General features: G+C 40.5%; 1 protein-coding gene across 5 annotated transcripts in view; it reads left to right on the top strand.

Annotated features, from left to right (window-relative positions):
* The window catches only part of herc2 (HECT and RLD domain containing E3 ubiquitin protein ligase 2), a 245,126-nt gene that overhangs the window by 210,684 nt on the left and 18,848 nt on the right, over positions 1–15,594 (top strand). For all 5 annotated transcript variants that reach the window (XM_087988361.1, XM_087988362.1, XM_087988360.1 and 2 more), the window contains 6 exons: positions 3,238–3,436; positions 3,718–3,932; positions 7,680–7,857; positions 9,441–9,602; positions 11,351–11,442; positions 14,609–14,748. In XM_087988361.1, the coding sequence (XP_087844487.1) occupies positions 3,238–3,436; positions 3,718–3,932; positions 7,680–7,857; positions 9,441–9,602; positions 11,351–11,442; positions 14,609–14,748 (986 nt within the window). The remainder of the gene's footprint in view (positions 1–3,237; positions 3,437–3,717; positions 3,933–7,679; positions 7,858–9,440; positions 9,603–11,350; positions 11,443–14,608; positions 14,749–15,594) is intronic.

Raw genomic sequence — 15,594 nt, 5'->3', positions numbered from 1 at the left:
GTCGATTCCCCTGCTCCTCGGATGCTGCGTGACTGGCTGTGCTTTTTCAGCACCTCACTCTTAACTCAGCATAGCTTACTGTCTTGTTCCCCTCTGTCTACTGCCTTTTTTTATACCAGATGGAAGACCAGGTAATAACCATAAGGTTCAGCCCAACGAGTCTGCTCCACCATTCAATCATGGCTGATCGTGTTTCTCAACCCCATTCTCCTTCCCTCTCCCTGCAACCTTGAATAAATCTTCTTACTAATCAAGAAGCTGCCTACCTCTGTCTTTAAAGATGATAACTTGGCCTCCACAGCCTTCTGAGACATTGAGGTCCACAGCTCGGCGAACAGAACCACAGCAACGAGCACCCGAGCTACAAATCTTCTCTCAAACTTTGAACAGATTCACTATCCTCTGACTGAAGAAACTCCTCCTCATCTCTGTTCTCAAGAGTCATCTGTTCACTGTGAGCTGTGCCTACTTTCTCCCACTAGTGGGAACATCATCTTGACGTCCACTCTTTTCCAGGCCTCTCAGTATTCTGTAAATTTCAATGAGATTACACCCATCACTCTCATCCTCCTAAACTCCATCGAGTACAGACCCAGAGTCTCAACTACTCATCACATGGTAAGCCCTTCATTCCTGCAGTTGTTGTGGCGAACCTCCTCTGGACTGCCAAAATGCCAGCACATCATTAGATGCAGGGCCCAAAACCACTCACGATATTCTAAATGTGGTATGTCCAGAGCCTTGTATAACTTCATCAGTATGTTCCTGCTCTTGTATTCTTTGACTGCCAACTGAACCTGCATGTTAACCTTAAGAGAATCCTGAACCAGGATATCTGAGTCCCTTTGTGTTTAAGATTTCTGAAGCCTTTCCCCACTGAGAAAATAGTCTACACCTCTCTTCTATGTACTAAAGAACATAACTCCACACTTTCCCACATTGTATTCCATCTGCCACTTCTTTATCCACTCTCCTAGCCCATCAAAGTCCTCTACAGCCTCCATGCCATCTCAACAACCTGTCTCTCCACCAATCTTTGTCTCATGTGCAAATTAAGCAACAATGCCCTCACTTCCTTTGTTCAGATTGTTTATGTATGATGTGAATAATGTGGTCCCGAATTGACCCCTGTAGAACTTACTCGTCACTGGCTACCATCCTGAGGAAATACCCCTTTATTCCCACACTGTACCTTCTGTCAGTCGGTCAATCCTCTCTCCATGCCATATCTTGCCCCGAGCACCATAGACTCTTATCTTATTTCGCAACTTTGTGTGGCACCTTCCAAATTTTAGACAAGATATTAATTCCTGTTAATATAGAGGTGCTTATTCAGTCACTTAAAGGAATGTCGACAGAGGGGAAAAACATGAAACAATGTTAAGGCTATTACATTGCACTACATAGAGCAGGAATCCATTAAAAATCAGAAAAATATCCTCTTAAAATTAGTTGAAAGTATTTGGAGCACAGAAATGAAGTAATGGTCTTTCAGTATAGTAATATGAAAGATTTAAAATTGATGAGGTGATGCAGAAGAACTTGTCTCTAAGGGGACTTGATGAGGTGACAGAACTAGATGGGATAGATCCTAAGGGAAGTGAGTATGTTAACTACAGAGACGTGAGCTGTAATTTTCCCGTCTTCCTTAGACTCAGGTTAGTGCCACTAAAACTGAAGAATTGCAAATTTTGTAGCCTTTTTCAAAAATGTGTGTAAATGTATGCCCAGTAACTAGTTAAACCTTGGTCGGAAAGCTTCTAGAAACAATTCTAGACAAATTGGATAGCCAGTTGAACAAATGCAGGCTAATTAACGAAAGCAAACAATCAATATGTGAAAGAAAATAGTGTTTAGCTTGATGGAATCTTTTGATGAGGGCAGTGCTATTGATGTGATGCACATGGACGTCCAGAAGGTATTTTTCTCTCTGAGCCACACAATATCCTGCCTCAAATGTATATTATTCCTTCATTTTCGGTGAGTGAGAGTCCTAGAACTTCCTCCCTAACAGCACTGGTGGTATTCCCACATCTCAAGTACTGCAATGGTTTAAGAAAGCATTTCACCACCCTGTTCAGGACATTAAGGGTTCGGAACACAAACAGATCAGCCATAATGCTTTTAAATGGCAGAAAAAGATTAAAGGGCTGATGGCCATTATATGCTCCCAATTTGTATGTTTATAAGTATGCAATTTAATATTAAGAAGTGAGTCATTTTGATGAAGAGAACATGGAGAAATGATACAAAACAAAGCTACAATTTTGAAGGGAGTGCAATATCAGTGGGACCTGGTTGTAAATGTGCATTAGTCATTGAAGCTAACAGAATAGGTAGGGCATATGGTTAGTAAAGTATCCAGCTGTATTAGTGAGGATGTAGACAATAAAAGGCAGCAAGTCATGTTAGACTTGTGGCAAATTCTGGTTTGCTGCCAACTAGAATATTACGCCCCATCCTTTATTCTATGCTTTAGGAAGGATTTGAAGTCAGGAGAGAAACTGCAGAAGAAATTCATAAGAACTGTCCCAATTTTGAGAAACTTGACTTATGTAGATGGATTAGAGAAGCAAAACAGGAAGAGATTTGATCATTATTCCAAGTCATGAGGACTGGATAGGGCAAAACTGTTCCCAAGATCAGAATGATCATAAGTAAGAAAGCACGGGTTTCAGGTAATTGGCAAAGGAAGCAATGGAGAACTGAGAGATACGTTTCATACAGCGATGGGTTGGGACCTGAAATATGGTGCTCAAGAGTATAGCAAAAATTGATTTTAGTAATTGCATTCAAGAGGCAATTGATGATTATCTGAGAAAAAAAACATGCAGGGCTACAGGAAGACGACTGAGAGTGGTAGTGGGTAAATTGCAGCCATGAAGACTGAGCACAGAAATGAAGGTCTGAGTGATCTTCTGTGCTGTAAAAGCTCTGGGAATAACCATTAGCAGCTGTGGTCACACTCCCTTTGTTATGCAGAAGGGAAATAGTTGATCTTTTAATGATATCAATGATATCACCAAATCATTGTGTACAGGTGAACACAAAAAGTTTAGTACTGGCATGTCTGGACACCAAAAATTCAAATCATATTGACTGATTTTGCTGAAATATTTATGAACTGAGTGATAGTTGAGAATGAGCTTTGGTTCAATTTTTTTTGACTGGGAGCAGAGAAAAGGAGAACAATTAGTTGAAAGCGTGTATGTATTTCAAATGTATTTTTTTTAACAGGCGGTCTGATGATTGGACCCTTTCTGCTGGTGGAAGTGGGACAATTTATGGCTGGGGACACAACCACAGAGGACAGCTAGGTGGTATAGAAGGTGCAAAAGTTAAAGTTCCAACACCATGCGAGGCATTAGCAACCTTAAGACCTGTGCAGCTGATTGGTGGAGAACAGACATTGTTTGCAGTAACAGCAGATGGAAAGGTGAATGTTCACATATCCTTTGTTGAAACACTGAGTTAATGCTTCGCTATTTTGAAGAGTTATGCATACTGTAAGTCATTTATTGAAATACAGTAGCGCAGAGCATCAAAATGGTACAGCGAGACTCAAAAACTGTTACTTGGACTTTTATTAATAGCAAAGTGGCATTGTTTGAGCTAATTTGCGGGATCTTTACTAATTGATCAGCGAAGACTGTGTGGCTGTAAGGCAATTCAGGTGCATTGCATTAATAATTTTTGATTCTTCCTCTATTATATTAGTTGTACGCTACTGGATATGGAGCTGGAGGAAGACTGGGCATCGGAGGAACAGAGTCTGTATCAACTCCGACTTTGCTGGAATCCATTCAACATGTTTTTGTAAAGAAGGTGGCAGTAAATTCAGGAGGCAAGCACTGCCTTGCCTTGTCATCTGAAGGGGAAGTCTATTCTTGGGGAGAGGCAGAAGACGGCAAGCTGGGACATGGCAATAGGAGGTGAGAGAGAACGTTCTGGACATTTAGGTTTAGTTGAGCTCCTTCTTCAGTCTTCAGTGATATCGGTGAGGGTGTGGAGAAGATTTGCAAAGATGATGCAAGTAGTGCATGGATACACATACCAGGAAATTCATGCTGTTTTTTGCTTTCTCTTGAAAACAAGTCTGAGGCATGTCCTAATGGGTCTCTAAAATTGCAAAAAGATTTCATAGTGTGAATGCAGAGGGAATGTTTATCCTTGTTAGGGAAAAACGTAACTAGAGATATTCCTATAAAGTATTCACTAAGAAATCCAATGCACAATTCATAAAAAAATGCTTCTTTACCTAAATGGTGACAAGAATGTGGAAGGGGGCAGTTGAAAAGAATAGTAAAAGTGCATTTAAAGGGAAACTAGACAGCACATGAGAATTAAGGGATTAGATGGTTACGATGGTGGGCTTATTTGAAAAAGTTACCAGCAGTGACACCTAGAGCCAAATAGCCTGATTTTGTGATGTCTATCCTGTGACACATGAGTGAATTAAAAAGCATTCGGTTAAGACCTGCAACATGGTCTGCCCTGGTAAATCAACATAGTTCCATGCAGTGTCACAAGAAACGCTACTGCATTAAAGACTTCCTTGATCTCTATTTTAAACAAACAACAGAATTTTAATTCCAAATGTACTGTTTTAAGAAGGCAACAGTGAGAATGAAGGATGGCAGTGCAATTGGTATTTGTGTGGATTTTAAACAAAAACTGTTTGATAAAATACCAAATGTTATGTTTATAAGCAAAATGGAAACCCATGGGATGAAATGAGAAAGAGATATTCGACATAGTTGTTTTCTACCCTTGTCTAATTTTGTATCCACACTGCCAAATGTCTGCCCATCCCAACAGCCTATCTCTTCCCTTGAGGTCGATGACCATCTCTGTCACTGTTTACTACCCTTCCAACCTCCATGTTCTCTGCATATTTTGAAATTGTGCACTGGTAATCCCAGGTTCCAAACTTTGCATGTATGTGCAGCTATTTTTGGGATGGAAGAAAATTCACTGGAGTTTCACCGATTCAGTGTTGGAAAATACTGCTTTTGATATACATTGATGACTAGATTTGAGGTAGATACAGTACGTGATTTCAAAATTTGCTGATATGAAGTTTTATAGTGAGAAGGACATGGGCTTCGAGACTGTCAGCAGGCAGTTGAAATGGATATTTACATGATAGGTGAAATCTGACACAAAAATGAAGTGATAAAGTTCACTAGCATCTGAAAGAAGGCCTGAACAGTTCCCATCCAGTATCAACCTCACCTGCTGAAGTGTGTTCTCATGACACAATGTCTCCTTTAATTTGTCCCATTTCCTTCAAGTGAAAGTTGTTGCTCCATGTGGGGCTTAATTATGTCTGTTCCTTTGTGGGGTTTTGGGTAGTGAGTGGTGTTGTGGGTCATATCTCTTGGGTATATGATGACTTGTATTAGTGCTCAAAGTTTGAGAGAATATTTGTAGCTCGGGTGCTCGTTGTTGTGGTTCTTTTCGCCGAGCTGGGAATTTGTGTTGCAGATGTTTCATCCCCTGTCTAGGTGACATCCTCAGTGCTTGGGAGCCTCCTTTGAAGCGCTCCTGTGATGTTTCCTCCGGCATTTATAGTGGTTTGAATCTGCCACTTCCAGTTGTTCGTTCCAGCTGTCCATTGCAGTGGCTGGTATATTGGGTCCAGGTTGATGTGCTTATTGATTGAATCTGTGGATGAGTGCCATGCCTCTAGGAATTCCCTGGCTGTTCTCTGTTTGGCTTGTCCTATAATAGTAGTGTTGTCCCAGTCGAATTCATGTTGCTTGTCATCTGTGTGTGTGGCTACTAAGGATAGCTGGTCGTGTCGTTTCGTGGCTAGTTGGTGTTCATTGATGCGGATCGTTAGCTGTCTTCCTGTTTGTCCTATGTAGTGTTTTGTGCAGTCCTTGCATGGGATTTTGTACACTACATTGGTTTTGCTCATGCTGGGTATCAGGTCCTTCGTTCTGGTGAGTTGTTGTCTGAGCGTGGCTGTTGGTTTGTGTGCTGTTATGAGTCCTAGTGGTCGCAGTAGTCTGGCTGTCAGTTCGGAAATGCTCTTGATGTATGGTAGTGTGGCTAGTCCTTTGAGTTGCGGCATGTCCTCATTACGTTGACAACAGAACGAGGACATGCTGCAACCCAAAGGACTAGCCACACTACCATACATCAAGAGCATTTCCGAACTGACAGCCAGACTACTGCGACCACTAGGACTCATAACAGCACACAAACCAACAACCACTCTCAGACAACAACTCACCAGAACGAAGGACCTGATACCCAGCATGAGCAAAACCAATGTAGTGTACAAAATCCCATGCAAGGACTGCACAAAACACTACATAGGACAAACAGGAAGACAGCTAACGATCCGCATCCATGAACACCAACTAGCCACGAAACGACACAACCAGCTATCCTTAGTAGCCACACACGCAGATGACAAGCAACATGAATTTGACTGGGACAACACTACTATTATAGGACAAGCCAAACCGAGAACAGCCAGGGAATTCCTAGAGGCTTGGCACTCATCCACAGATTCAATCAATAAGGACATCGACCTGGACCCAATATACCGACAGCTGGAATGGACAACCGGAAGCGGCAGATTCAAACCGCTATAAATGCCGGAGGAAACATCACAGGAGCGCGTCACAGGAGGCTCCCAAGCATTGTATTAGTGCTGCTGGAAATATTAACATTGATTCCAGTCTCCACTTCTCTCTCCTTTGCTTGGATCTATTTCTGTTTCTTCTCCTTCCTTGATTTCTCTGTCTGCATTCTCCATTTTTGCAGATCAGCGAGCCTTAACACTGTCTAGTGTCTAGCTCCCCCTACTGTGCATCCATCTCTCCTCTCTACAACCATGAATGTATCCTTTGTTTTTTACACTGGCATCTGTGATCTTTAATTTCCCGTGACCTCTCACTGTTCCCTAACCAACTCTTTTCCACCTCCTCATCACTACCTTTTTCAACAGCATAAAAGCCATGAATTATTTCACCTCTTCAATTTCACTGAAGGATGTGAAACACTAACCTTTGCTCTCTGTGAATGTCGCCAACTTTTTTATTTTAGATGTTTAGTGTCTGCTGTATTTTGCTTTTGTTTGACATGATCCCCTACTACTATCCTCAGCTAGCTAATGCCATGCAAATTCCAGTTATCTGGGTTTGTTTGTATTATTATCTTTAATGCTTTAACCCTTTTGGGGAGCTATTGAATGGATTAGCGGGTTGATTATCAACATGCTTGACCTGTACCATTAGCAGCACCTCCTCCATGGGCAACAAGTCCAGCAGTGAGATTTGAATTCAGAACTTTAGACTCTGAGGTCATGGTGCTACTTACTGAACCATAAGACCTCTGGTTAGCCAGATGAGATTGACTAAGCTGATCAGTCAATCAGAATTGTAACTCTCCTCAGCTGACCACGCAACATCTCATACATTTGAATACACTGGGGAAAAAAAATGTTGATACTTCACAACAAAATGTAACACTTTGTTTCTGTGATATGCTTCATCACATTACTCCAGCTTGCAGACTGACTGGTTGTGACTCAAGTTTTCGAGTTTGTGTCTTTGTATTTGGAAGAGGTGCTCCAAAGTGAACATTTTAATCTTTGATTTTAAACAACTTTGAGAAGCCAGGCATAAAAGATGTGCATTACATTTGACTTTTGGCTCTTGTAGCCCCTGTGACCGGCCTCGTGTTGTCGAATCGCTGCGTGGTATCGAAGTGATTGATGTTGCTGCAGGAGGAGCACATAGTGCCTGCATCACTGCAGCAGGAGAGCTTTACACTTGGGGAAAAGGCAGATATGGAAGACTAGGACATGGGGACAGTGAAGATCAACTGAAACCAAAATTGGTGAGTACTACTGATGGAGTGTTAATTTGAAAAAGCCTAAAGTGATGGTGATGGAAATTATTATTCCTGATTTGCTGTGAGCATTAATAGTATCATGTAATAGTTATGGCATCAAAAGGGACCAAGCAACCCATCGTCTTGTGCTGGCTGAATAAAGTAGCTACCCTTTCTAATACCACTTTCCAGCACTTGATTTATAGCCTAGTAGATTGCAGCACTTCAGACACAGATCTAGTTCCTTTTGAATGACCTGAGGGTTTCTGCTTCAACCACCAGACTTAGCAGTAAATTCCAGAGACCCACTAGCGTCTTGTTGAAATATTTATTGCTTATGTTCCCTCTATTCTAATAGCTTGGCCTAAAAATTAAAAAAACTATTTATCTCTGTATGTTTAATCTATTCTACATATGCAGTTTTATGGAGCTGAACTTTGATCATTAATTTACCATGTACTTGAATGTCTAGGCTGATTGTGTCACATGTCTGAGATTTTGTTTTTCTCTTTTGTTTTTAATTACTTTTCTACTGCTTATGTAAATTTACTCTTCTTACATTTCAACTTCCATGTGTTAGAATCCCAACTATATTTTATGAAAAGATAATGAAACAGCCTTTACTTCATTTGCAGAGCAGATGAAAAGAGAAATATATTCCATAAAAGTTGGAGTCTCTGAAATAACCTGATTTTTCACTTTAATGTTCAGAGCTTCAACTTCTGATGGCTACAAGCCTAGCAAGAATGGAGGAAGGCAGCCTGTAAATCTTATGTGGCTGACCGAAAATTTATATTAGGAGAAAGTGAGGACTGCAGATGCTGGAGATCAGAGTCGAGAATGTGGTGCTGGAAAAGCACAGCCGGTCAGGCAGCATCCGGGGAGCAGAAGAATTGACATTTTGGGCAAGAGCCCTTCATCAAGAATGAGGCTTGTGAGCCGAGGGAGTAGAGAGATAAATGGGAGAGGTTGGGGCTGGGGGCAAGGTATCTGAGAATGTGATAGATGGAACTGTGGGTAATGGTGATAGGTCGGAGAGGAGGGTGGAGTGGATAGCTGACATTGTTCATCGCAAGTGAAAACACTTCTTTCCATATGGAGCTGATTGATATTTTGGACATCAGGCACAACAGGCAGACATATTTTGCATGTGTTGTTGATTGGGAGACTCCAGGAAGCAGAACCAGCCTTTTATGTTTGTTCTGAGTGCAGGTAGACCCTCGTGACCACCTATCTTTTGGATTTTTGAATATTTCGGATAGGGGATTAAATGACATTTTGATAGTAAAATTTTTTAAAATTACCGAACAGCAGACTCACCTGTGATTACTATGAGCACTGAGACAGAATTGATGCCTGCCAATGCAATATCTGAGTAATGTGGGTTGAGTAGGTGTGGAATTGCATTAACTATTTGCATGCCAAACAACCTTGTTAATGAGAAAAAATCTTCGGATAAAGGATTGTCTACCTGTACTATAATCGTAATTATTATTCAATTGAATTGAGTTATATTGCATTCTGGTCTCCAGTGAGGATGTTTCTGTGCGCTGTTGTTATCTTAATGCAAATTTGTGTTCATTTCTCAGGTGGAAGCACTGCAGGGTTACAGGGTCATAGATGTTGCATGTGGAAGTGGTGATGCACAAACTCTTTGTTTGACTGATGATGATATTGTCTGGTCCTGGGGAGATGGAGATTATGGAAAACTCGGAAGAGGAGGCAGCGATGGCTGTAAGGTCCCAATGAAGGTACTGAGAGTTTGATGCAGATAAATTCACACAAAGCTGATGTTACAGGGGAGAAATCCATTTAATGCAGACCTAACCTTGATACACCAGATGTAAAAATGGCAGGGTGTCATTGAAGGTGGGGGCAGTTCCAATTTCCCCCTTACTCTGGGGGTTTTGATGGATGTGGTTTGCTGGTAAGTTGTAAAGGGGACCTGAAGTAATCACACTTGCTCATTTTTGCCCAGACGCAGTGTTGTAAAGGTATTTATTTTTTCCCAAAGCTGTCTTCTATTTTCAATGCCAAGTTTCCTAATGCCAGGTCAGACTTTGAACCTCATTAATCTCACCCGTGGTCCTGCTCATGTGACATTTAAAAATTTTAACATCTGACCCAATTCCAGCCCACTTGATTTTGTGATATTAAAATTCACCTTCAGGGGTTTCTGTTCTTAATGGAGGCATTTAAGCTTTCCTGACATGAATGCTGCCTCGCAGTATTAGTAAAATTTGTTTTTAAATGTTTGTGTAATGTCAGGAAGAGTAGAAAGGCTGTTGCTACCCCCATCTACTCTAGAGGATCATGGTGGTACCATCGCCATCCTCCTCATGTTCTCCAACTCATGAATTGACCTATCTAATTTGCTTGGTAAGCAAATGGTTAAATCATTATTAGCAGTAGGCAGGGATGTCGATTTGAGGTTACAATTAAATCTTGTTAAATAATGGAGCAGGCTCGAGAGGCTGAATGGCCTACTGTCCTCCTTCCTATTGGTGTGTTCCCCTAAGATTGTGTAGTGCATTGTTGCTGAGATTGCAAAGTGTTAGACTCTACACTATGTGGTAAAACTTCAATGGTAGCAATCTCAGCAAGACCAACTGCAGGATATCTCCTTGATGTGTGTCATGGCTCACTCTCTGCATCATGGTACCATAATTTTATTTTTCAATATTTATGTCACCACACTGTCCCCATCATAATTATTAAGAGCTGTATACCTACTGGACAAATGTACGTGCAGTTTCCCTTCCTTTTCCCCCATTCCTGTTTATAGTGACCAATTTGTCTTAAACTGCAGAGTGATCACCGCTTGAGCAGTCTTACAGACAAATTCACTCTGCATTAATGTTGCCAAATGTAGCTAGTTAACTCACATTCTGTGTTCCATGGCTGAAGAAATGGCAGCTTTTGACACACCTTTCTAGGAACTTTGCAAATCCTACATCGTGAATGCTGCTTCTTTCACTCACCTATGTCTTGATCTGGCCATTGTTGCACTTCTAATACCTCAATTTAATAATGAATTAAAATTTATTTTACCTCATCTGCCTTGTCTTTCAGATTTTACTTTCTCTGTAAAGACATCTGTTTGGATCACTTAACGTATTTCAAAAACACCCATGCTAATCTAGAATTTCACGCAGTTGGACGTTTGATTATTTCATCCAATAAAAAAAAAAATTGGAGGAAATAAAAGCACAACTTATCTGATTGTGGAGAGCCCTAGAGACCCTGTCACAGCTTGGAAGTCTCATTCTCAGCAGGCTAAAGATTAATTTTCTATTGCATTCTTCATTAGCTTTTGAATATCGTTGCTATTTGCTTTCAACTCTGCAGCTGTTTTTAATACGAATACATTTTATTTCTTTTAAATTCAGCCTTTTCATTATATTTTTAATTGATTAAGTCCAATTAGGTGGAGCATTAACAACAGTGACAACTTTTAGGATTGCATGTACTGACATTGTTCAATATTTTCTGCAAATAGATTGATTCCCTAACTGGACTTGGTGTGGTTAAAGTGGAGTGTGGATCACAATTTTCAGTGGCTCTAACTAAATCTGGATCTGTTTATACTTGGTAAGTATATATCTTTAATGTTTCTCACGTTCAGTTTTCATTGTTTTCTAAAGACCAGTGGGTGGCACGGTGGCACAGTGGTTAGCACTGCTGCCTCACAGCGCCAGAGACCCGGGCGCCAGACAGCGCCAACCTCAGGCGACTGACTGTGTGGAGCTTGCACGTTCTCCCTGTGTCTGCGTAGGTTTCTTCCGGGTGCTCCGGTTTCCTCCCACTGTCCAAAAATGTGCAGGTAAGGTGAATTGACCTTGCTAAATTGCCTGTAGTGTCAGGTGAAAGGGTAATTGTAGGGGAATGGGTCTGGGTGGGTTGCACTTCAGCGGGTCGGTGTGGACTTGTTGGGCCGAAGGGCCTGTTTCCACACTGTTAGTAATCTTAAAACAAAAAAGAATAACTTGTGTGCATGCTAGGACTCAGATTTTGTTTTATCTTCTGGATAATTTTAACAATCTTAAGCTTCTTTGTATTGAGCCTGTAAAAAAACAAAAAGCAATGAAAGTCAATAGCAGGTGATCAGCATCCTTACTCATAGTAGAAGCATCTTACATTTGCCTAGCTCACTTTAATGTCGCAAAAAATGTCGAGGTGCCTAATGGCTGCAAATTAAAACATAGACATCAAGCTGAAGGAAGGATTAAGAAAATTCACCTCTGTGGTCAAAAAGATGGATTTTAAGGAAACTCTTAATTGAACAGCGAGGAGCTGGGAGGCAGGGCTGGAGTGTGAAGCCTGACAGGATTCAGCATGTTCTGAACAGCAGGGGATGTACTCGGAACCAGAATTATGATAAGTGACAAGTTTCAGATCTGGAGAGTTAGGAAGGATAAGGACATGAATAGGTTTAAATGTGAAGGTGAAAATTTTAATTTTGAGTCTGGGTGATCAGGAACAAATAGAGGTGAAGAAAGATTATGTCTGAGTGGGACTTTATTAGTGTGAGGGTGCAGGCAGCAGTTTTGCATGGTTTGTAATTCTTAAGGTGGTGTAGAGCAGTGTTTCAGGACAGCATGACATTGTTAAGTCTAGAAATGCTGCGACGTATGGATGAATGTTTCCAGCAGATTGGCTGAGACAGGGGAAAGACCATGTGATACAATGGAAATGGAAGTAAGTAGCTTTTGTTAAGGAGAAGATATGGTTTTGAAACTCTATCAGGTATGATGCTGACTTTCCAGACAGTCTGGTTCAGTTTGAGAGAGTGGCAAGGAAGGAGAATTAAATTTGTGGCAGGGGTCAAAAAGAATAGTTTGGTCTTCTCTGGAGGAAATTGGGCTGCAAGCCTGGAATTAAGTCAAGCAGATTGGAAAAACAGAGAAGAGCTCCAGAGGGTAGTGTCAGGGTAGAGATTGGTGTTACCAACATACAAATTGCATTTGATCTTATGTCTGCAAAAATATTCCCACAAGGCAGCATGTCAAAAAAGATAAGCATGGATCGAGGATTAGATTCTTTGATATTTCCAAAGTAAATAGTGCACAAATCAAGTACCTATAAACCAGGAACAGTCCTGATGGGATGATTGATCTATCTTGAAATTTTAAATTGACCAGAATATACTGTCTTTTGAGGGATCCAATTTCCAAGTCCCACAACTTTGTGTGAACATGTGCTAATTTTTATTTCTACCCTAAATAGATGAGCTCTAATTTTAAGCTTACTAATTCTGCTTTAGTTATGATATAAAACCTCAATGACATTATCATTAGAAGAAAAGGATTTCATTTTTCAGTCCTTGCAAAATGATTAGCTAGAAACTGTTCAAGCTATGGGTCCCTTAAGTAGTTCTTAACATGTTTCTGGCTGACATGAACAGTTTATCTGTTCTGTTCTGTTTCTTCTCACTCCCCAAGTTAGCTTCCTATTATGTGAGAGAGTGCAGTATCACCGTCCCATAAGGAAAACCCTAGACAGTTTTCAGTGATGAAAATCTCCTCCAAATTGAAAAGTGAGTGTCTTTCTTTTTGTTCTGCTCATCTGAATAAATTCCTTCAATTTGCGCTGTTGTTCATACAGTCCTGGCCAACATTTAATCCTCAACTACCACTTTAAAATAGATCAGTAGTTGTTACCTTGCTGACTTTGGGCCTAGCTGTACTCAGTTTGGCTGCTGTGATTTTTATATTACATCAGTGACCACACTTTGAAAGTATTTTATGAGCTATAAAGTGCTTAAGAATGATCCATTCTTATGAGAGTACTATATAAATGGAAAACTCTTTCATTTTTAGTTCCTCCTACCATTCATTTTTTTTTTGTTCATTCATTTTTTGTTTCTCCTTCCCAACATCTCTTTCTCTCTCTCTGGATTAACTGTTATCAGTCAATCTATCTATTCCCAGGCATTACAATATTTATAAGACACTTGGATAAGTACACGAATAGGAAAGATTTGGAGGAAAAGGGCCAGGTGGGAGTAATTTAGTTTGCGATGATGTTCAGCATAGACTGGTTGGGTCGAAAGGATTGTTCTGCATCAGTGATGCTGAGGTGGAGATGGTCCAGAATGTCAAATTCCTCGGATTGATGATTGTCAACAATCTGTCCTGGTCAACCCACGTCAACGAAATTGTCAATAAAGCACAACAATGCCTCTACTTCCTCAGCAGTCTCAGGAAATTCGGCATGTCCAGAAGGACTCTTACCAATTTCTATAGGTGCACCATAAAAAGCATCCTATTTGGCTGCAACACAGTGTGGTCTGGTAACTGCTGTTCCCAAGATTGCAAGAAACTACAGGGTCATGAACACAGTCCAGTCCATCATACAAACCAGCCTTCCAGCCACTGTCTCCATCTATACTTCAGGAAAGCAACCAACATAATCAAATACCCTTCTCACCCTTTTCCATTGGGCAGAAGATATAAATGTTTGAATGCATGTATGAGCACATTCCAGAACAACTTTTTCCATGCTATAGTTAGACTTTTGAATGGACCCCTCAAATGTTAATTCTGATTTTTCTCTCCGTACCTTCTCTCTGGTTGTAACACAGTATTCTGCTCTCTGTTCTGCTACCCTGATGCACTTTGTATGATTCAATCTGCCTGTATAACACACAAAACAACACTTTTCACTATATCTCTGTACATGTGACAACAATGAATCAATTGAGCTAACCAATCACTGTCAAATTACTGACATACTGTGTGATTATTTGATTTTACAGGGGTAAAGGTGACTATCATAGGTTGGGTCATGGCTCTGATGATCATGTCAGGAGACCTCGGCAAGTCCAGGGGTTACAAGGGAAGAAGGTGATCGCTATTGCAACTGGATCTTTGCATTGTGTGTGCTGCACTGAGGATGGTAAGATTTGTAAGATTTTTTGAAAGCGTTATAGACATGCTAATGCAAGCCAATTTGAACTACAGCCCCAATGGGAGTTTGGTATAATTTTAATTACAAAATTGACTAGCAGCTATAATTGTCAACAATTTTATTGTCCATATGAGTATATTTTAACATGCCTGTATCTCACTCCTCTCTTTATTTTAATAGTTCCAATCTGTCATATTGGTTAATGCTTTTATTAAAGTTTATGCAGATAAGTGTGATTGGCATGTGTTAGATGCTTGTAAAATGCTCAGTGACAATTGCTCTGAGGTTTCTTTTTGTCAAAGATATTGTGCCTTATCTATTTGCTCAATGGTCAACTGGCAAGAACATATCCCTTTGTAGATTTGTTTAGCAGCACATGAGTTTGTGTTTTAAACTAGGGGAATAGAAATGAAAATCAGTAAGAGGAGAAAAAAAATGAAAAAGCACAATTCATCTGATCTGCATTTTGAATTGTGTATATAAAAATAGTTCCCCACAGCTTGCCTTCATCATTCAGTCCTATGAATATAGGAATTGGGGAGTCATGTTGAGTTTGTACAGGACATTGGTGAGGTCTCTTCTGAAATACTGTGTCTAGTTCTGGCTGTCCAGTCATAGGAATGATATTGTTAAGCTGAAAAGGATTCAGAAGAGATTTACCAAGATGTTGCCGGGTATGGAATGTTTGAGTTTTAAAGAGGGGTTGGGTAGGCCAGGACCACTTTCACTGGAGTGCACGAGGTTGAGAGATTACCTTGTAGAAGTTTATAAAATAATGAGGGGTATGGATAGTATTACGACACGGCGGTGAAGCCTTCTGCTATTTAAACCAAA

The sequence above is a fragment of the Chiloscyllium plagiosum genome, unplaced genomic scaffold (genome assembly GCF_037043375.1).
Source record: "Chiloscyllium plagiosum isolate Xiang-an unplaced genomic scaffold, Cpla_swu_hap1 HiC_scaffold_6, whole genome shotgun sequence".
In the NCBI taxonomy this organism is placed as follows: Eukaryota; Metazoa; Chordata; class Chondrichthyes; order Orectolobiformes; family Hemiscylliidae; genus Chiloscyllium; species Chiloscyllium plagiosum.
Note: the sequence above shows the minus strand (reverse complement) of the source record. Positions and strands in the feature narration are given on the sequence as shown.